This window comes from Chiloscyllium plagiosum, unplaced genomic scaffold (genome assembly GCF_037043375.1).
Source record: "Chiloscyllium plagiosum isolate Xiang-an unplaced genomic scaffold, Cpla_swu_hap1 HiC_scaffold_8, whole genome shotgun sequence".
Lineage (NCBI taxonomy): Eukaryota > Metazoa > Chordata > Chondrichthyes > Orectolobiformes > Hemiscylliidae > Chiloscyllium > Chiloscyllium plagiosum.
Window position 1 is genome coordinate 45,613,715 of NW_028270146.1, and position 22,364 is coordinate 45,636,078.

General features: G+C 39.2%; 2 protein-coding genes across 3 annotated transcripts in view; one reads left to right on the forward strand and one right to left on the reverse strand.

Annotated features, from left to right (window-relative positions):
* wdr25 (WD repeat domain 25) overlaps positions 1 to 131 on the reverse strand; it is a 121,423-nt gene extending 121,292 nt beyond the window's left edge. Inside the window, exon 1 of the mRNA XM_087989775.1 lies at positions 13 to 131. The gene's annotated coding sequence lies outside the window, so the exon portion shown is untranslated. The remainder of the gene's footprint in view (positions 1 to 12) is intronic.
* On the forward strand, positions 44 to 16,490 carry wars1 (tryptophanyl-tRNA synthetase 1). Of its 2 annotated transcripts, none has more exons than XM_043697406.2 (11): positions 44 to 137; positions 414 to 556; positions 3,252 to 3,465; positions 5,456 to 5,564; positions 6,346 to 6,465; positions 7,495 to 7,677; positions 9,578 to 9,678; positions 10,299 to 10,411; positions 12,885 to 13,058; positions 13,294 to 13,434; positions 16,190 to 16,490. In XM_043697406.2, the coding sequence occupies exons 2-11, from the start codon at positions 440 to 442 to the stop codon at positions 16,346 to 16,348; spliced, it is 1,431 nt and encodes a 476-aa protein (XP_043553341.1). In that variant the 5' UTR covers positions 44 to 137; positions 414 to 439; the 3' UTR covers positions 16,349 to 16,490. The 2 variants fall into 2 exon arrangements, with proteins under 2 accessions (XP_043553341.1, XP_043553340.1); XM_043697405.2 differs by lacking the exon at positions 44 to 137 and adding an exon at positions 159 to 300.
* The last annotated feature ends 5,874 nt before the right edge of the window (positions 16,491 to 22,364 follow it).

Consider the following 22,364-nt stretch of genomic DNA (forward strand, 5'->3'; position numbering starts at 1 on the left):
CAGCAAACTGACCAACTTCCGGTCCCTCCTCCTTTCCGCTCCCCCGCGCAACAACCCGATTGACATTTAGTTCCGAGAGTCAGGCTGGTTGAGAACGTGTCTGCTCCAGATTCGACAATCTTTCCCCAAAATATTCGGTACGCGGAGGCGGACACGGGAGCCTCGGCGACTCAGGGGCCGGAGTACCACTTCGGGTGCTCTCAGCGCGGGAGGTGGCGATAGCTGCACGTTTCTGATGCAATCGGGGCCGTGAGCGAGGAGGCGGAGGCCGGCAGGACGGGGATGGTCTGAGGGTTAGGGGTAAGACAGGGCCTGGCAATACCAACCCTCTATCCCACCGGGTACGAGTGAGAGGGGGGTTCAGGACTCAGCCTCCTGCATCAATAACATCTATTTTCTGAACTTATTGGCAGGTCCCAATAGTTAAGCTTTGAAGAGAATGTCAGCTCCTCCTGATGGTGAGATGTCTTTACCGGCGACCCCCATGGAGTTGTATGAGAAAGTGACTCTCCAAGGGGGTACTGTCCGACTGCTAAAGTCAAACAAAGCGCCAAAGGTGATTTTATCCGAATTATACTAGTGCACAAAATTGTTAATACTATCTGTAAGTTTGGCTAAACTTTTAAATTTAGTCTGATGTCACAACCTTTTTGTGTATAAAATGTATTGAAACAATGTGAAATATTCAATCATTTCAATAATTATCTAGTTTATTATTCAGTTTTTATTTGCGTCTTTTCTCACTGAGCTGTTTTGAAGGAGCGCTCTTTGAGAGTGCATGGATCATTTCTCTGTTCCTATTCATGCCATAACGTTACTCTCAACCAAATACTTGCTTGTGCTCTGAAAGCTTACTAATTATACTTATCAAAGATGTTATCAAAAGGTTATTATTCTCTTTAAACTTCAAACTTTAGAATATAAAAATAGATAAAACAGAAAAGTTGAAATCTTTCAGTCTCTGAAATCATAATGGCTACAGTACAGTAGGAGGCCGTTTGGCCTGTTGTGTCTGTGCTGGCTTTCTAGAGCAATTTGGTTGGACTTGCCTCAGTGTAGAACCAGTAATGACATATGGCAAACCATACATGAAATTGCCTTCTACAGCAACTTGTAAAATCAAAGAAGATTCCAGAATGTATGAGACTTAATTGCTGCATGTTATTTTGCTGATTTAATTGAAAGTGCCTTAGTACTACTATAGTGGAAATTCAATGTGATTGTGTGTACATGTTAAGAAATTGAATTTTAAAATGTATAAAACCAATAAGTTGTATTGTATTGTATAGCATGGGCAGGCTTTTCCCCTGTGCTTTGGGTCATCTCTCTGTGAAATGGGCATCAGAAGCCTGTGCTAGGAGGAAATAGTCATCTGTAATTGTCCCCAAATTGCCAATTAATTTCAAAATCCCTTTTACTCAGAGGGTTATGAACCATCAGAATTCTCTACCACAGAGGTCTGTGGAGGCTCAGTCTTTGAATATTGTTTTAAGGTATTGAATGTGGTCAGGCTTGGCATGCTAAGTGGCCTGTTCCCATTCCTATGTTTGTAATAGGCTAGCAATGGGCTTGCATTGTCACTAAATATGGCAGGAGTCCAGAACTAGAGGGCATAGATTTAGGGTGAGAGGAGAAAGATACAAAAGAGATCTAAGGGGCAATGGTTTTATGCAGAGGATGGTACGTGTATGGAATGAGCTGCCAGAGGAAGTGGTGAAGGCTGATACAATTGCAACATTTAAAAGGCATTTGGATGGTAACATGAATTGGAGGGACATGGGCCGGGTGCTGGCAGTTGGGACTAGATCAGGTTGGGATATCTGGTCGGCATGGACGGGTTGGACCGAAGGGTCTGTTTCCGTGTTGTAAATCTCTATGACTCTAAGTAAGCTGATGAAGCTAGAGATCCAATAACAGACCTTAAACACTGGAGAAGCAAAAACTGCTCTTTCAGATAAATGATGGAGATGATACACCCAAAATAGAGCTGAGCTTTTTCCAACTAATAATAACTTATTACCTAGTAACCAGGCTGCCACAGTGGTGCTCCACCACAAGGTGGCATGCAACAATAGCTGGAGTCAGGCAGGAAGAATCTCAAAGCCAACCTGATTCTTGGCTTGCCCTGAGGGGACTACCTCTAGGAAGCTGAACTGTTCCTGCTATGGATGTGGCTGGGAAATTCTGTTTCACTCTGAAAATGAACCTTAATAAGGATTTAACAAGGTGCACTACCTGTTTCGAAATGTGGTTGGCGAATGGGCAGAGTGGGGAAATTGGTATGGCAGCTGGCAGCATGAATTTTATGCATCCACAGATCTCCATACCTACTGTAGCCTGTGTCTAAACGTTTAGCCGAGAGTCGTAGAGATGTACAGCACAGAAACAGACCCTTCAGTCCAACTCGTCAATGCCGACCAGATATCCATTTACCAACACTTGACCCATATCCCTCTAAACCCTTCCTATTCATATACCCATCCAGATGTCTTTTAAAAATTGTAATTGCACCAGCCTCCACCACATCCTCTGGCAGCTCATTCCATGCACACACTACCCTCTGCATGAAAACGTTACTCCTCAAGTCCCTTTTAAATTTTTTCCCTCTCGTGCTAAACCTATGCGTTCTAATTGTGGATTCTCCCACCCCAGGGAAAAGACCTTGTCTATTTACCTTATCCACGCCCCTCATGATTTTATAAACCTCTATAAGGTCACCTCTCAGCCTCCAGTGAGAACAGTCCCAGATTATTCTTTCTGTATTCAAACCCTGCAATCCTGGCAACATCCTTGTAAATCACTTGGACTCCTTCTGAAATTTTTTTATCTTCAAAAGGTTAAGGCCGCCTATAGCTTTGCTATTGAAAACAGCGTTGAGTTGACTTTATTAATCAGTTGGAACTGAAAGACAGCCAGCTTCCACATGACTGTGAATTATAAAATTAAAAAAAAAGTTCTTTCACATAGGTGCTACCACCAAGGTAAGTATTGCCCAATCTTACGATTTATGTTATGTTTTTAAAAGGAAGTTAAATGAACGTTTGGAGTTTGTTTGTTTTTTTATTAAGCTTCAGAACAACATTGGCAGAGTTCTGTTATAAGTCACCAGTTAATCTTCCTGGCTGGTTTCTGGGGTCTGGCATTGGAAGCTAAATGTAGTGAATGTAGCTAAAGGAATGCAAATAATACACAACTTTCTTTCATTGTAAAAAGAATGATTCATTTTGCAAAATTTCAATCTTTTTATACAGGAAGAAATTGATGCAGCTGTAAAGGAACTGTTGGCACTCAAAATGGATTATAAAACACTGGCAGGCCAGGAGTACAAGGTTGGTATTCCACCCACTAACAGCACAACAGTTAACAATAATAGTCTGGCTATTGCAGAAGATGGTGGAGACTATGTGGATCCATGGACTGTACAGACATCCAGTGCTAAAGGAGTGGACTATGACAAATTGATTGGTGAATATCCATTTTCTTTACTTCTGATTGTTGGACATGATGTAAATTTGCACGTTTTGTTGTTGCAGGTTGAATGTTACTTGAGCTCTGCATTGTCTTGGAACGGTCAATTTAAAAAGTCTGCAAAAACTTCGTAAAAAATCAAAGTTAAGGACAATTCAAAAAAAGTGAAGAAAACTGACCATGAAGTGCTCATAACTGCAGGTGCAGTTGGTTCACTGATGTACTTTCCCAGAAAAGAATTTGTAGCTGTTGCATAATCAGGCCCCAGTGTCCATGACTAAGGGTGGTGAGATAGCAGCGTTACTGACTGGGGTGGTGAAGTCATAAAGTATAGAGCTGTAGACTGGGTCTGCTGCAGGTGGTGAGGGAACCAACAAGAGGGAAAAACCTGCCTGACCTCATCCTCATTAATCTGCCTGCCACTGATGTATCTGTCCACGTCAATTGGTAAGAGTGACCACCCCACAATCCTTTGGAGATAAATTCCCATTGTCATGTTGATGTTGCTCTGTATTGCGTTGTATGGCACTGTCAGCATCCTAAATGGGTTAGACTTTGAATAGATCTTGCAACTCAGCTGGTCATCTACGAGGCAGTGAAGGCTGTTAACAGCAGCACATTCATACTCTCGCACTATCTGTGATCTCCTGAAGCATTACCATCAAGCCAGGGGATCAACTCTGGCTCAATGAAGAGTGTAAGAGACCATGCTGGGAGCAACACCAGGCATACCTAACAATGGGACATCAACCCTTTGAGAAGTGCACAGCAGGGCTACTTGTGTGTCAAATAGCATAAGCAGAAGTGTGATACAGCCGAGTGATTCCACAACCAATGGATCAGATGTGAGCTGTGCAGTGCTGCCACATCTTGAATGGTGGTGGATTATTAAACAACTCACTGGAGGAGGAGGCTCCATGAATATTCCCATCCTCATTGAAAACCCCAGCACATCCGTGCAAAAGATAACACTGAAACTTTGACAATCTTCAACCAGAAGTGCTGAGTGGATGAGTCATCTTGGTCTCCTCCAGGTATCACCAGCATCACATGCCAGTCTTCAGCCAATTCAGTTGACTGCACATAATATCGATAAATGGTTGTAGGCACTGGCTATTGCGAAAAGGCTGTGGGCCCTGAAATCATTCCAACAATAGTCCTGAAGACTTGTGCTCCACAGCATGCCTTGTCCCCAGCCAAGCTGTTCCAATACAGCAACAATGTTGGCAATGGCCTGGTAATGTAGAAAATCCATGTGTGTCCTAGACCCAGCAGGACAAATCCAACATGGCCAGTTACATATGCATGAGTCTACTCTCCATCACTTTACTGATGATATAGAAAGTGTTACCAATGATGCTATCAAACAGCATTTGCTGACTGATGCTCAGTTTGGGTTCTGCTGGGGCAGTTCAGCTCCTGACCTCGTTTACAACCTTATTTCAAACGTGGGCGAAAGAGCTGAATTCCAGACATGAGGTGAAGGTGACTATTCTTGACACTAGGGCTGTATTTGCCTATGTAGAATCGAGGAGTGTTATAAAATTGGAGTCAATTGGAATCCAAGGGAAAATTTGCCACTGGTTAGAGTCATTAGCAGCACATAGGAATGATCGGTCAATGTGGAATGAAGAATGATGTGTAAAATAGATAAATAATCTTAGTATATTGTAAGAGTAAGAAAATGTAATATACAAAGTAAACAGGACAGTTTGTATTTTGAGTGTAAATAAAAATTAAATCCTCAGCCTTTTGGTAGGCTTACAATATTGTTGTTGGAACACCATTTAATCATCTTGCTTGCATGCACAGGAAGCTTATTTTTGTACAGTTTTGATCACTAAGCTGGAGTATTCTACTAATGTTTTAAACTTACAATTTATTTTCAAATTATAAAGTAATGTGTTAATGTTTCTTCAATTTATAATATTGCCTATGGTCCTGTATCATACTAATCCAGTAACTTTGCAAACCTTGTTGTTTACAGTTCGGTTTGGAAGCAGCAAAATTGATCAGGAGTTAATTAACCGAATGGAACAAGTCACTGGTCAGAAAGCTCATCGTTTCTTTCGTAGAGGAATCTTTTTCTCTCATCGGTTAGTAAGGTTTTATCTCTCTTTGTACCCATAATATGTTTCTGCAGTGCATGTAACTTAATTCCAACTGTTGAATTTTCCTTTTCAAATTGTCATTATAGCAACTGTCATCTTGTCAAATTGTCTATAACAATTTGTTATATGCTTAAATGTCCTGGTTCCTGGATTATTTTAAAAGATAATCTTTCAACATCTTTTGATTTTCTGAAACCTCACATTAAATATATTCTGTTCAGAATGACTGAGACAGAAGAGTGATAAAAGTAATATTTCAATATTACCACGATCATGTTCACCAATCTATTAACTGTCATCATCCCTCATTCAGTCATTGTTGTTAACTGTCACAAAGCCACAAATGTTAGTGATTTGTTTCAGCATCATTTGAAGATAGGATTGTCATTTGATATTTAGAATATAAAGGAATAATCTTTTATTTAGCTTTCACTGAGTGTTTAGATCAAAACCTAAAGACTTAAAACTGCTGGAGAAATTGTGAAAATGAATCCCAAGTAGGTTTGTACAAACTGTAATCTCACCATAAGTAAAACGTTATTGAAATCAGTTCAACTAAAATGTATTCTAATTATATTCTAATATATTCTAATTTTTAAAAGATGCATGGAATTATTTGACTAATGGCATTTATTTGGAAAGGAGTTTGCATTGTGATTGCCAAACATCAGAAAACTAGCCCTCAAATCTTACCTTTTCAACACAGATAATACCGGATATATGAATTATACTCCATGTTGTATTTCTAATCATCCTTTTCTCAAAGGGATATGCACCAGATCCTCGATGCTTTTGAGATGAAAAAATCATTTTACCTGTATACAGGGCGTGGTCCTTCATCGGAAGCAATGCATGTGGGTCACCTTATTCCATTCATCTTCACAAAGTAAGTTTGGATATTACTTGTGCAGTGCATCTTTAACTAAGAGAACAATGCCTATATGTGCTTAAAATTAATTTGCTGAAATTAGTGTTAATATTGTGCCATTGACTTGACTGCTAATGCTAACATTTTTCTTGATGACACCTTTTCGTAGGGCTTACCGCTAGGAGCCAAACACTTTATTTGGCAAACCTATTACCCTAGTTATCAGTTTAGTATTTTTTGTGGGACAAACCTTTTGAGGCTAGCTGAGTGGGCTTCAGGTAGGGGATTAATAGCACCAAACTGAAATTGATGAACCACTTTGAGAGGTGAGGTGCTCATTTAACATCTGCATCTTGCCACTTCTGTTAAAATGAGGCTGAAGCCTGGAGGTGGCTCTGCCTTCTTCACTGCCAGAACTGGCAGATTATGGGTGTGTTCAGCCTGTTGGCTACTTACTAAGTTAATTCAACATTTAACCTTGGCCTGGGAGCTCCAAAAGCTGTGTTAAAACTCTATTCACAGAAAATATTGTTCAGCAGCTTGAATTTGAGGATGTACTATTTGTAGACTCTGCAAATGAATTTTCTATTCAACAGTCTCCTGATTTGGTTACACTTTACATGTAAAATGTTGCAAGGCAGTATTTTCAGGTAGTATTTGCATCTTTGTCAAGTTTTGTGTTAGCAGGAAGTGCTCATTTAAAAAGCTTTCCCGGCTGACTTATTTTTCCTTTGTTCAGGGGATGTGGGCTGTGGCTGGGCCAGCGTTTATTTACTATTCCTCATTGCCCTTGAGAAAATGGTGAACTTCTTTCTTGAACTGCTGCAGTCTATTTAATGTAGTTACACCAAGGTTACTGTTAAGGAGGGAGTTCCAGGGTTTTGACCTAGCAAAGGTAGCTGGGTCACAAGCACAAAAAAGAGCATTGGTTGATTTTCTGCAGTGCATCTTGTCGAGTTGAGACCATTGAAATGATATTTCATTGAAACAATCTAAAGACTGATTTTATGTTTTTCTAAAGTCCTTGCCTCACATTTTATTAAATAGGTGGCTCCAAGATGTTTTTAATGTACCTCTTGTAATTCAGCTGACTGATGATGAGAAATACCTGTGGAAAGACATGACGCTGGAACAAGCCTATAACTATGCAATTGAGAATGCCAAAGACATCATTGCTTGTGGCTTTGATATCAATAAAACCTTTATCTTCTCTGATCTGGATTACATGGGGTATGTACGTTGCAGTGTGATATACTGACGATTTTAGTCATACTTTTATTGGAAAAATGGTTTTAATCTAAGTTGATAAAGCATGCAGTATTCTGGACTTTATTATTAGGAGCATAAAGTACAAGAGCGAGAAGGTAATGCTGAACCTCTGCAAGACACATATTAGACATCATCTGGAGTATTATGTGCAGGACCACACAATGAAGATTTGAATGCATTAGAGAAAATGCAGAAGAGATTTACAGAAATGTTTCTGAGGAGGAGAAACTTCAGTAATGAGGATAGATTGGAAAGGTCAGGACACTTTTTTTTAGAAAGAATAAGTTTTTTTTTAAAAAGGAGAACCATACAACTTTTCCAAATTGTGAGCAGGCTGGTTAGTGTAGGTAAGGAGAAACTTGTTGCTCATAAAAGGATTTAAGCACAAGGAACAGAGATTTAGTGATTAGCCAAAGAAGCAAATGTGATGAGAGAGAGAGAACCTTTGACACACTGGTTTAGTTCTGGAATACACTACCTAGAAGTGAGGTGGAGGCAGATTTAATTGATATATTCAAGAAAGTATTATAAGATTTTAAAATTTAAATAAATGTGCAGGGTATGGAGAAAAGTTAGGAGAAAGAACCAAATCATGCTCATTTTGAGAGCCAGTGCAGATGCCATGGGCCAAATGGCATCTTTCTGCACCATGCCATTTCTGTGAAATGAGAGAGTTGATTATTAACTAGAGAATTTTAAATGGAATGTAGGTTGCATTAATTGAAAGTATTGTGTAAATTATGCAACCCATTTTTTTTCTATTAGTGGAACTGAAAATTATGTAGACTCTTGAGAATAAAAGCTTAACACATAATCTGCTTTCCTTCTGCAGATTAGTTGCATGAAGTGTGAAGTGGCATTGTTACTGTGCACCTGCATTTTCCCAATATAGTGAAATATTCCCAGTATATTGACTGTTGATTTCTAAACAATTGTTAATAAAAATAACACTTGGCACATTACTTGTTTCGTTCCCTTTGGTGTTCTGTGTAGTTGCAGTCTGGAAAGACATTTGTTCCTCGCGATCAGCCATTAATTACAATGATTAATATGTGTTGCATGCTTAGAGAAGCATGCTATGTCTGTAGCAAAGGAAGAAGCAATTTGGGCGGCACAGTGGCTCAGTGGTTAGCACTGCTGCCTCACAGTGCCAGGAACTTGTTGGGCCGAAGGGCCTGTTTCCACACTGTAGGAAGGAGAAAATACCTATTAAAAGTGACAGTGTAATGTTGAATGGCAAAAGCATGACTTTTGACTTGAAGGTATGACTTGAGTATATCAAACAAACTTTGCTTATCACTGCTATTATTAATAATAGCAGTGCATCTATCATTGGGGGGGAAAAAAACGCAAATAATTAAAATTTACTATGTTAAAATTACAAAATAAAAGCCATACCAAAGTATGAATATTCAATTTTGCAATTCATAACATTTACATAAGGCCTACTTTTGCTCTGGTTGACTGCTACTACCCCTCATAACTGGCTGATAAAATGGACGGGAGGCTTGTTCCCAACGCATGTGGCACTAGGACTGTACTACAACTGACTTCTTGGAAGGATGTGCGATCAGCTGAAGATAATTGGACTTTTTTGTCCTTATTGTGTGTCTTTAACGTGCGATCAAAAATATGTTCTGCCTCCATGGCTTTGTGTGTAGAAGCTGTGGTGCACTGTGCAAGAGGATGTTCTTCTAAATTACTTGTCTAACCAAGATTCCACTCCATATAGGGATAGGTTATACCATTAAAATTACAGTTATGGTAACTTTTTAGAACTGTTTGCTTTTTAACCATAAATCATGTGTTTATTTTTTAACTATTTGCAAGGTGTAAATTGCTAATTCTCTTCTGGCTGCAGACAGAGCTCAGGATTCTATCAGAATGTGGTTAAGATCCAGAAACACGTTACTTTTAATCAAGTGAAGGGGATCTTTGGCTTTGGAGATAGTGACTGTATAGGTAGGATTTATAGCACTTTTTAAAAAAAATTTTAGTTGAAAGCTTGTCATTGTACTGAATCCATCATGCTTGTATAATCTTCAGTACATTAATTTGTTACTTTTCTATCCTTACTCTGGGTTTCGGTCAACATCTTCACCATTCTTGAAACTATCAAGAACCTTGTCAAAAGTCTTTTTTGAGCAGGCTTGTCTTTTGAGCAGTAAACGGGAAAATGCTACATAGCCCCATGAATAGACTTGTGACCTCAAATTAAAATCTTCTTTTGACTGACTGGACTAGCTTCTAAACACCACCATACAATGAGAATCTCTGCAAGAACCTCTATCATAATTAAGCAATGAACAATCCATAAATGATTTTTGCTATGATTAAGCCAATTTAAACTGAACAGATATTACATTGGTTCTGGATTATTCAATGAGTAATTAAATATGAGCTATGGTGGTATAAATGTATAGTAACAACAATAATACACCTAGAACATTTTTTGTACTGCAAAATGTGACTTCAAATCTTTTATAGTAGAAGTCAACTTTTTTTTCGTCACTTTAAATGTTTGACTGCTTTTGTGTAGAAACTTATCTTACAATGTCTAACTCAGTACTTTTAATTGACAGGAAAGATCAGTTTCCCTGCTATACAAGCTGCTCCATCTTTCAGTACCTCATTTCCGCAAATCTTTAACGGTCAAAAGGATATTCCGTGTCTCATTCCCTGTGCTATTGACCAGGTCAGAGCTTGCTGTTAATCAAAGAAAATACATATGCTTGAAATGTGTCACTTTTTTTTGAGTTATTTTAATTGTTTACCCTTTGTTACACATTTTTATTCCCCACAAGTCATTTTCATCAGACACGATCTGTAACCTTAGGGGCCAGAAAACAAGCAATATCAGGGCAAAGTTGACAACTAAGCTGCCCTATTCCAAATGTGGCAGTGTTCTGGTCTATATTTATCCTTTGATCAACATGATCAAAAGAAATTTATTTGGCCACTTATCTAATTTAATTTCTTCGGATCTTGATGTGCAAAAGTAGCTCCATGTTTTCTAATATTGTTTTGAAAAGTGTTTCATTGTGCAAATTTTGAATAGTACAAGGTCAGAAAAGATGTCTGTGTATGTATATATGCTTCGAGGATTAGCCTGGTATGAAGTTTGTTTTGGATTGTGAGTACTGCAGAAATTATCACTTGTTCTCTGTTTTCCAACTATTGCTTCCATGACTTTACATTTTCTCTCTTTAATTCTTTAGCTTTGTCTTTGCAGTTTTGTTCACTCTCTTCTAAATTTAAAAATTGGTTTCTATTATCCTGTTCAGCGAGTCTTAATTCTTCCCCAAGGGCTTGGAAATTTCCACTCCCCTGCCAAGACATTGTTCCTAACTCTGTTGAGACTGAACTTCTTGTACAGGCCTGACTTAGACAAAAGCAGTCCCAATATCACAGAAACCTATTGTCTTTCAGAGATTAATGGTATTGGAGCATAGGGGTAACGTTATTGCTTAATCCAAGGCACAGATTAATGCTGTTGAGACTTGAGTTTAAAGTCCTTCAGTTGTTGATGGGATTTAAATTCTATTGGTTAGTATAATTGGAATACAAAGCTAGTGTAATTAAAATTGTAAAGTGCTCAAAACTGGTGTAGACACAATGAGTCAAACAGTTTCCTGCTACACAATAGCAGCTCAATCATTCTTTATGCTTTTGAGGTATTTTTCTCTTTCACATAGAAAATAGAACTAGGTATAGACCATTTAGCCCTTCAAGCCTGCCTATGCCATTCAGTATGAACATAGGCAATCATCCAATTCTTTACAGTGCTCCTGCTTTCACCCCATGGTTTTTTTTTATCTCTTTGGCCATAAGACGCCTTTAAAATATTCAAACCTTTGACCTCCAATTGCTTTCTGTGGCAGAGAATTCCACAGACTTGCCACTCAGGGGTGAAGAACTTTCTTTGCACCTCCATCCTAAATGGCCACTCCCATATCCTTTAAACTGTGATCCCTGGGACTGGACACCCTGGTCAGGAAACATCCTTCTTACGTTTACTCTGTTTAGACTCGTTAGAATTTTATGTATTACAATGAGAAATTCTTCAGAAATTTAGTGTTCTAATTGAATATAATCCTAACTGAGCCAGTATCTCTTTAAATGTTAGTCCTGCCACCTCAGAAATCAGTCTCAAACCGTTGGTGCATTCCCTACATAGATTTGTTTTAATTTCTTACTTCCTGGAATCTGCTTGTGGGTCTCATCCTTCTTTACACCTGTGTCATTGTTATCAGTTTGCCATTACTCCTTTTTATGCCATTTCTCCCTACCACCTTCAAATGTTCTGCAGTTCATACAGTGGCAGTCTTGACTCTGTCAACAGAGGGGCAACATCTTATCTTATCTGCAATCACATGAAACATCTGTGTATTCCCTTAACTACTAATTGGCTGTCACTATTGTTTTCCTAACCTTAACTGTCTAGCTGAACAGCCTGTGGGCTGGCCTTCACTGTTCTCCCCAAAACCAACATCTTCAGTATCCAGAACTAAATACCACAGCTGGAGAGCAAAACGTACATAGAGTTCCTGCATTACCTGCTTTGTGTTTGACTGTCAGCTGAGTCCCCTTTCCCTGTTTTGCTGCATATCCTTATGCTGTGATGTGATCACCTCCAGAAGCATATCCTTCATGTTACAGTTAACCTTGTTGATGTCTTGTGGTGAAACTCAAAATGATGACTTCCTGCAATTATGATAGTCCAGGACACGAGGAGTCTCCTGTGCTGTGCCTTCTATTTTAGTCTAAACTTCGCAGAATCAAACCAGAAATCACCAGTCAACACTTCCTGATGCTGATGTTAATTCAGAGTTTTTTGTTTCCTCACTTCTGATATTCGTGCTCCCTGAAGGCCCCACCTACTCTGCTGTTCCAGCATGTTCTTCCTCAGTTCCATTCCTTTCTTTTTCTTCCAGTTTCTTCCATTTTGTGGTGTGACTCCTTCAGTTTTGCTTTGGCTCTCTCTGCCACCGCCTCTTACCTCTGCTTTTGTTGTTGGCGCTGCCTCCCTCATTTTTCTAAATTTTATTTTTGCTAAACAATATGCATACGCTTAAAATTGACTGCAAGTAATACTGTATACTCAAAGAATAGCTTTGTGGGGGGGGAGAATTCAATTCTGGTTAACTGCTTGGATGACTTCTTCACAGGACCCATATTTTCGGATGACCAGGGATGTTGCTCCAAGGATTGGCTACCCAAAGCCAGCACTGCTGCATTCAATCTTCTTCCCTGCCTTGCAAGGAGCACAAACAAAGATGAGTGCCAGTGACTCCAACTCGTCCGTCTTTCTCACAGATACTCCAAAACAGATCAAAACAAAGGTAATGTTCCCCATTTTTTAGCCATGTCTAAAATGCAAGCTTATTCCCTTGGTGTTCAAAATGCTTTCCTCTTGTGTAAAATAAGGTTTAATGAAGATTTTATTTTGTGTACTGTTCTTTTGAAGTTGTCAATAACTGTGTTATTTCACTGATAATAGATTTAATGGAAAATAAAATGTAAAATATATTTATTTCAGAAGCATTAATGCAGTCAATTGTAATTTTGTTTCCTCAGATCAACAAGCATGCTTTTTCAGGTGGTAAGGATACTATTGAAGAACACCAACGGTTCGGTGGGAATTGTGAAGTGGACGTATCTTACATGTATTTAACCTTTTTCCTAGAAGATGATGAGAAATTGGAGAAAATAAGACAGGTCAGTGCAGTTTATATGCCACTTTTTTCAAGACTTCTTAGCACTTATTATCTTCCATTCCCTCACCTTGACCAAATAGTATCACTGCACACTAATTTATCTGACCTGGTTGAAATTAAAGCACAGAACCTCACAGGTAGTAATCTCTGAACATTTAATTGCACCATGCAAAAGTTGATGCTAGGGACAAATAGACTAGAACGTGGCTGAATGCATGGTGTGGGAAGTAGAAATTTCAATTCATTGAGCATTGACGCCAACCCTGGCAGGAGAGGGCTGCTCCACTGGGATGTCCTGCACTTAAATCATGTTTGGGCCAGTGCCTGATAATTTGAATAACTAAGGCTTTAAATAATGATTTGCTGATGGGTGGAGGATTCTGGGAATGATAAATTCAAAATCCCAGCTTGAATGTCATGGTTGGATCCAAGTAAGTATAATAGGCCAAGAATATTACCTCACTTTCCTCTAAAGTCTCAGTATTGGCCCAACCTGCTCACCATATCCTTATAAGAAAACCCCCAGCTTCCTGGAAATCAGCTGAGTTAACTTTTCTTCAAATGAATTCAAATGCAAACGTGCCTGCCCTGAAGTAAGATGACCAAAATTGTATCTTAGGTGCAGTTTCACTATTCAATATCTACAACTGAGCAAAATTTGTCTACTTTAATACTCCATTTCCCCCCACAATAGAGATCTATGTTTCTATTCTTAATCCTTGCTATACTTAGATTAGCCTTAATTGGATGCTACATCTTGACAAATATTTGAGGGCCACCAGATCACTCTTGTGATTTAAATACTGTGCCTTTCTATTCTTGCTACTAAAGTGGACAACCTCACATTTTCCCAAATTATACTCAATTTGCCAATTTTTTTTTATCCACTCACTTAACCTTTCTAATTTCTTCATCACAATCCATTTTCCTAACTATTTTTGCCATGATGAGGAGGTGCTAGTGTTGGACTGGGGTGAGCAAAGTTAAAAATCTCACAACACCAGGTTATAGTCCAGCAGGTTTGGAAGCACAAACTTTCAGCGTGCTGCTCCTTTGTCAGGTAGCTAGTGGGGCAGGATCATAAGACACAGAATTTATAGCACAAGATCATAATATCATGCAACTGATTCAATGTTTTGAACAAACCTAGATTGCTGTTAAGTCTCTGATCTTTTCGAATGGGTTGCATGTTTCAATTCAGTAATATGTAAATCCAAGCACCACTTTAAAGTCACATTCCAGAGATAGCTTAAGGTTTTATATATTAAAAAAAGACAGCTTAGATAATACAAGGTTGGAATACATACAGAGTCCAACGTCACACCTGTAGTCAGACTCAAGGACCTGACGAAGGAGCAGCACTCTGAAAGTTTGTACTTCCAAACAAACCTGCTGGACTATAACCTGGTATTGTGTGATTTTTAACTTTATCTTTGCCATGTAATTGGGCTGCAATATAGTCACAATCAGACCCTTCACCTAAGCCATTCAAGGAGATAGTAAATAATTTAAAACCCTAGCACTGATGCCATTTCATTATGCATTCGTTTAAGATACTTCATGAGAGAATGTTGCACAAGATGAATGTTCATGGAATAGAAATTATTACGTTGGCATCTATTATATGTGTCTGTATGTCCTTGTTTGCTAAGATTCATCTGTAATGCTTGTAAACAAAGCTTTTCACTGTACTTAGGTACACGTGACTACAATAAATCATATCAAAGAAAACAATACACCAACCAATTTCAATTTGATAAACTGAAAGAACTGCAGATGCTGGAAATCAAACAAACTTGCTGGAAAAGTTCAGCAGGTCTGGCAGCATCTGTGGAGAGAAATCAGAGTTAATGTTTCTGGTCCAGTGATCCTTCCTCAGGATCTGCCTTATCTATCCCCCTTCTATCCAAGGACTGGCTTGATGGTGGGAAGCAATGGGTGATGTTAGAGCGATGTTTCTGTGACTCTGATCTTCAGTGCAGAGGAGTCCTGCACAACCCCACTGGAATCAGAGGGATAATTTTGTGTATATCCACAGGATATCACAGGTCAGGGAGATAAGATAATTCAGAAGGCAGATGAGATTCTTTTATTAGCCAAGGTATAGAAAGCAAGAGAAAAGAGGTTATGCTGGAACTGTATAAAATGCTGGTTAGATTGTAACTGAGGTATTCTTAGGAAGAATGTGATTTGTGTGAGAGCAGGTGCAGAAGTGATTTACCAGGATGCTTCCTTGGCTGGAGAGTCTGAGCTACAAGAAGATTGGATATGCAACGGTTGTTTTCCATCGAATAGCAAAGGTTGAGGGGGGACCTGGTAGAGGTCTACACAATTGAGGGATGTAGATGGAGTGTCTAGAATGTTTTGAGATGGTGTGAGTTTGAAACTCACTGCATGAAAATGTGACTGAGTCAGAAGATCTCCTGTCATTTAAACATTACTTAGATATTTGCTTGTGTTTCCATAGAATCCAGAGTTATGGAGCAAAATCTGAAAAAATGGAATTAGTGTAGGCAGACTGTGGACATGATGACTGACTGCCTTCTGTGCTGTAAACGTGTGAATCTGAGTACACTAGACCTTTTGTAGGTATTGGATGTGAAAATTCCAGATGTAATTTTTTTAAAAATTGGATACTGCAAGGGAAAGATCTATGTGCATGGATGAATTAAATGAGCTGAATGGCCTTCCTCATCCATAGTTACCTTAGTATTTTTAATACATGTTAATTACATCTAAAAATTGATTTTATTTAGGATTATTCAAGTGGAAAGTTGCTTACAGGAGAGCTGAAGAAGATTCTTATTGAAACACTGCAGTCAATCATAACAGAACACCAACTGCGACGCAAACAGGTGACCAATGAAACAGTGAAACAGTTCATGACTCCCCGCAAACTGGTGTTTGATTTTTAAGGACTGATTTCAGAACTGGTGAAACTTTAGAGAATGAAGTCACTTTTCATTCATCAAGATCTTAACATTGTGCTGAAATTGTGTAACATTATGGATGTATGTTTTAGAATATATTAATAAATACCACTAAATTATAACATTATTTCCAAAGATACAGTAGTGTGCTTTAGGTGAATGGATTTTTTCTGTCCTCTTACAGCTTCATTCTTGTTCATTGTGTGTTTTTTGTCTATATTCTGTTCAAATGATTACAGTTTGCCCAAATTGCAGATCAGAAAGTGCCTGACATTAGATTTTCCATGCAGAGTTATCACCATTATCTTTGCTTGTTTAATTTTTAAAAAATCATTTGTCAAAAACACACTACATTATGATAATATTTGCACTCTACAAAGTATTCATTCATTCATGAGAAAGTTTGATACATTTTTATATAACAAATAAGCATATCCTCAATATCTGGGTTAAGATTTATCATGACACTTCTTGTTGAGTTAACAAAAATGTTAACCTTCTAGATAATTACAAATCCATATCTTATTATACAAGCATGGACTACTATCTAAACTGTGAGAAAATTCGTAAAGCCAAAGTACAAAGGGATCTGGGAGTGCTAGTTGAGGATTCTCTAAAGGTAAACATGCAGGTTGAGTCCGTGATTAAGAAAGCGAATGCAATGTTGTCAATTATCTCAAGAGGGTTGGAATATAAAAGCACTGTTGTGCTACTGAGACTTTATAAAGCTCTGGTTAGGCCCCATTTGGAGTACTGTGTCCAGTTTTGGTCCCCACACCTCAGGAAGGGCATACTGGCACTGGAGAGTGTCCAGCGGAGATTCACACGGATGATCCCTGGAATGGTAGATCTAACATATGAGGAACGGCTGAGGATCCTGGGATTGTATTCATTGGAGTTTAGAAAATTAAGGGGAGATCTAATAGAAACTTACAAGATAATACATGGCTTGGAGATGATGGACGCTAGGAAATTGTTTCCGTTAAGCGAGGAGACTAGGACCCGTGGACCCAGCCTTGGAATTAGAGGGGGTAAATTCAGAACAGAAATGCGGAGACATTTCTTCAGCCAGAGAGTGGTGGACCTGTGGAATTCATTGCCACTAAGTGCAGTGGAGGCTGGGACGCTAAATGTCTTCAAGGCAGAAATTGATAAATTCTTGATGTCACAAGGAATTAAAGGCTACGGGGAGAATGCGGGTAAGTGGAGTTGAAATGCCTATCAGCCATGATTGAATGGCAGAGTGGACTCGATGGCCATTATTTCCGCTCCTATGTCTTATGGTCTTATTAGGCTTCTAATCCATCTAGTCTGGTTACTGCATATTGGAGAAATTCTGAATTTGTGCAGGGAAAGCAAATTTATAGTTTGAGGAAATTGAATAAATGCCTGGAGAATTAAAACAATACTGAGATGTAGGGAAAATACAAGGGGGTGTGACTAACTGGATTGCTGTTCAGAAGAGCAAATACTGACTCCATGGCTGATTGGCTTTCTTTTGTGATTCAATTTTTAAATGCCTTTTCTAGATAAGGTATAGTAATCAAATGCTTTGTTTCTGTGGCTTTAGAACTACTGCCTTTATTGGCTTTCTCTTTTTTTTAAACACTGAGGTATTAAGTCATGTTCTTTTCTGTTAATTCTTGGGATGAGTGCCACTTGTAAGGCCAACATTTAACTCTACCCTTAATCAGATAGTGATTAACTTCCTTCTTCCTTGTGGTGAAGATCATTGTGCTGTTGGGTAGAGAGTGGCTAAAGTAGCCATCTTCTTTTTGTAGAAGTGAAATGTTGAAGATACTGGAAATCTGAATGAAGTGATACTTATGCCCCAGTTCAATTTCTGGTCAATAGTAGCCACTTAAGACATTTATGGTGGAAGATTTGGTGACAGTAATTTTTCTTTATATGTTAATTTAGTCTTTTGCCAGTGATATACATGCCAGAGGTTGGGTTGGATTGGTTTGGTTTGAATGTTAAAATTGCCCTAAGTCTAGATGTTATCCTGGTCTAGCTACATGTGGATGATTCATTATCTGAGGAGTTGAATATTTGCAAAATCATTAGTGACCAGTCCTATTTCTAATCTTGTGACGGAGAGATGGTGAAGCAGCTGAATCAACAGAGGATGCTGGTCTGAAAGGCATTTGTAGTAATGTTCTGTGACTGAGATGATTAGCCTTCAATAAGCTATCTTACTTTTGAGTAATGCCTTCAGTCAGTGGAGGTTCACCTTCAACACCCTCCATGGTGTCCAATAACATAATAACAAAGAGAGTGCTGTGGTCAGGCTGGGTTTTGGGGAGTGCAACTTGCATATATATCAAGAAACTGATATTACACATCGCATTATTTGACTGCCTTCAGTGTAGTGTGGCTGTTTGCAATAATACTTGATCTAAATTTCCAGGATGACTGTCAGCTTAGTAATGTATGGTTGTATATATTTAAGGGGAAGTGGTGTGGTGGTAGATGAAGATGTATCCCACAATGGCAAGGAATGAAATTTAAATTAAATCTGTAATTGAGATCTAGTCTCAATAATAGTGACCATTGTCTTCCACATCTGGTTCATTTATGTCCATTTTTTAGTGAAGCAAATTATTCTGTCTGTACCTGTTCTGGGATCTCATGACTCCGGGTCCACTGTGTGATGTGGGTAACTTTTTATCTGCTCTCAAATAGTGTATGCCATTCATTACATGGCTAAACATTACCCTAGCCATGAAAGAAGAACAAAAAGGACTCTGTCCTCAACATGTGGCCTCAATGTCATTCCACAGCATTGCTACGTAAAACCATCTCCTCGTGACCACAGCCCAACATGAAGCTGAAAAGGTCATTGCAATCCCTGTCAAAATACTGCAATACAATGGACAAATATGACACCAGTATATGACCTAATCTCCCTTATCTGGAAGGAGGTGAGTGTGTCTGTAGATCTCCTAGGTGCCACAATTGTGATCATTTTTAAGAAAGGGAATGAGTGGGTTTTTTTTTTTAATGTAACTATAGTGGTCTCCTTTGTTGTCTGGCAATGGAAAGCCACTAAGAATCCTTCTAAACTGCTGCTTCCTAATAGCTGAAGATCTCCTAGCAGAGTCTCAATATGGGTTCTGTTCAGTAAGAGGCACAGTGGACAGATATTTCATAGCAAGTCCCCCCAAGAAAAATTTTCATACATGGCCCTTGTCACTATCTGATACCTTTGACTCACAGTTTGGGGGGTATTGTGAAATGTTCTGTCATCACAATTCTCCGCTTTTCATGCTTGCTAATGGATGCACCAGACCCAATATATGTGCAAATTGAGATCAGGCAAGGCTGTATCATCATCCCCTCTTCCTAACCATAATATTTTGTGCATGTTCTTGAAGCTTCAAACTGGAATGGAGTTTCTTCATAGATAATCATCACACATTTCAATCTGTGTAGCTTCCAGTCCAAAACTAAGATCACCCCACCTCTGTCATCAAACTGCAGTACACAGAAAATACTTACGTGACATTCAGGTTCCTCCCTGAGCCACTGTCAACTCATTCAGTGCCTGAGGCTGAAGCTCTGTGTGCCCTCTACCAGCCTGCACCTGCCATGCAACTTTGATAATCCAGGGACAAAGTCCATGATGAGCCATTGGACACCATGGATCAATTCCTGTATCTTGGAAACCTTCCAGTGAGGACAGACATCAACAATGAAATTCAACATTATCTCCAAGGTGCCAGCATAGACCCGGCTGTCTGAGGAACTGAGTGTTTGACAAAGACCTCAAACCCAGTACCAAGTTTGTGGTAAGGGCAAGTAACACAATTGTCCTATTATGTTTGTTTCAGTGACATGGACATTGTACAGCAAATATCTCTAATCCTGAGAGAAATATGACCATTGATACATCTGAAAATCAGTTTTGAAATGAGCATTTTCTAATGTCATTTTCCTCTCTCGGGCCATCACCACCCGAGATTACTGTCAAACAGCTGCGTTAGCCAGGCCATATTATTCTCAAGCTTGACACAAGACTCCAAAACCAGCTCTGCAATCTGAGTTTCTTCATTGGTATTGATTAGCAAGGCAGTCAAAATGCTTCAAGATATCCTCCACCTTTCATGAGTGGGTGGGAGGGAGAAGGAAATGCAGAATCCCCATTGATTTATGGGAATCTCTGGGTCAAGACTGATTTACAAAGTTGTCAAACTTTAGCATTTTGGGTGGCACGGTGGCACAGTGCTGGGCGGGACAGTGGCACAGTGGTTAGCACTGCTACCTCACAGCGCCAGAGACCCGGGTTCAATTCCTGCCTCAGGCGACTGTGTGGCGTTTGCACGTTCTCCCCGTGTCTGCGTGGGTTTCCTCCGGGTGCTCCGGTTTCCTCCCACAGTCCAAAGATGTGCAGGTCAGGTGAATTGGCCATGCTAAATTGCCTGTAGTGTTAGGTAAGGGGTAAATGTAGGGGCATGGGTGGGTTGCGCTTCGGCGGGTCGGTGTGGACTTGTTGGGCCGAAGGGCCTGTTTCCACGCTGTAATGTAATCTAATCTAATCATCTCCAACAGAACTGATGCAAACAGCAAAAGGAGCAGAGAGACAATTAAACAGACTGAATGAACACTTATTGTTTTATCAATCTTTAAAGTAATACTCAGTTCCTCAGACCCCCAAAGTCTATACTGGCACCTTGGAGGTAATGTTGAGATTCATTGATGTCTGTCCTCACTAGAAGGTTTCCAAGTTATAGGAATTGAAGGACCTTGATAATCCAGGGACAATGTTGTATGGCAGGAGCAGGATGGTAGAGGACATGCAGAGCTTCAGCCTAAGGCACTGCTTCTGAAAGATGCAATTTTTAAAATTACCACAAACTATTGAACTGGGAACTCAATAATAATCAGCAGGTTTTTCTTTCAAATAGATTTTAGCTTTGTGCAGACATTTGCACAGAACCACTGTTTGACTACTTAAATAACCACTCCCTATTTCTCCCATCCACCTACCAAACTGGCACTAACAGGGCAATTGAGTACAGTCCTGATGTACATTGCTGTCTGTTTAGATCAAGACACTATTATCTCTTTCCCTTACCAGCTGACAATGGCAAATACTGACTAATATCAGTCGCAAAATACTCCATACAAGGCCAAGCCCTAAAGCACAATTCCCTGATACAATGACACAATAGCATAGTATGCAGCTAGCACGCAATCTTCAAGCAGACCAAAGTATTTGGAGTAAATGTCAGCTCACCATTCAGATTGTGTACATCTTAATGTAATTCCCTAGCAATATAGTAATATAAAAGTGGCTTATTTTGTCTAAGGACACAGGATTGGATGTATTGAGGAAAAACTGTTTTCAATTTGCACTGAAAATGACTTATCTCTAGAGACCATAATTTGCAATGAATAATATCTATGACCGAATGAGAACTTCCTTAAACTGTCTGCCTTAGCATTTTATTCATGCTTCCACATGTAAAACACACTGATTTTGGGTTGCAACTTAAACTGTAACCTCTTCCCCATTAATGCAGACTGTCAGTGAAATCTTTTAAAATGGCCCAAACCAGAATCTGCATTTGTTGACCTGCAACCAACTTTAACCATCCACAAATCTTTCTGTGACTTAGTTAACCAGGTTGAGGGGGCAGGGGGGAGGGGAAGGGGGAATGCAATGGAAGCTTGGGAATTGCAGTAGTTTGTGAAAATTGTGTGTGTGTGTATATAGCACCAAGTTTAAATCTTTTGCAGAATCATCAGTAAAGGCAAGTGTCTATTTAAAAATAAACCCTTTATCCCTTTCCATTTACTCAGACTTCCTCTGTGTTGAGGAACAGTATGAAGGTGTAGTAGTCTTGAAGTGATGTTACACTTCACTGGTGTGATTGAATTATATTCCTTAGTAAAGGTCATGTATCACTTCTCATTTTGGAAATTACTGTTCCATGAGTAAAATCTAGTACAAATTGGTGGTTGATACTAATTCTCCAGGATTGAAGGCTTTATTATG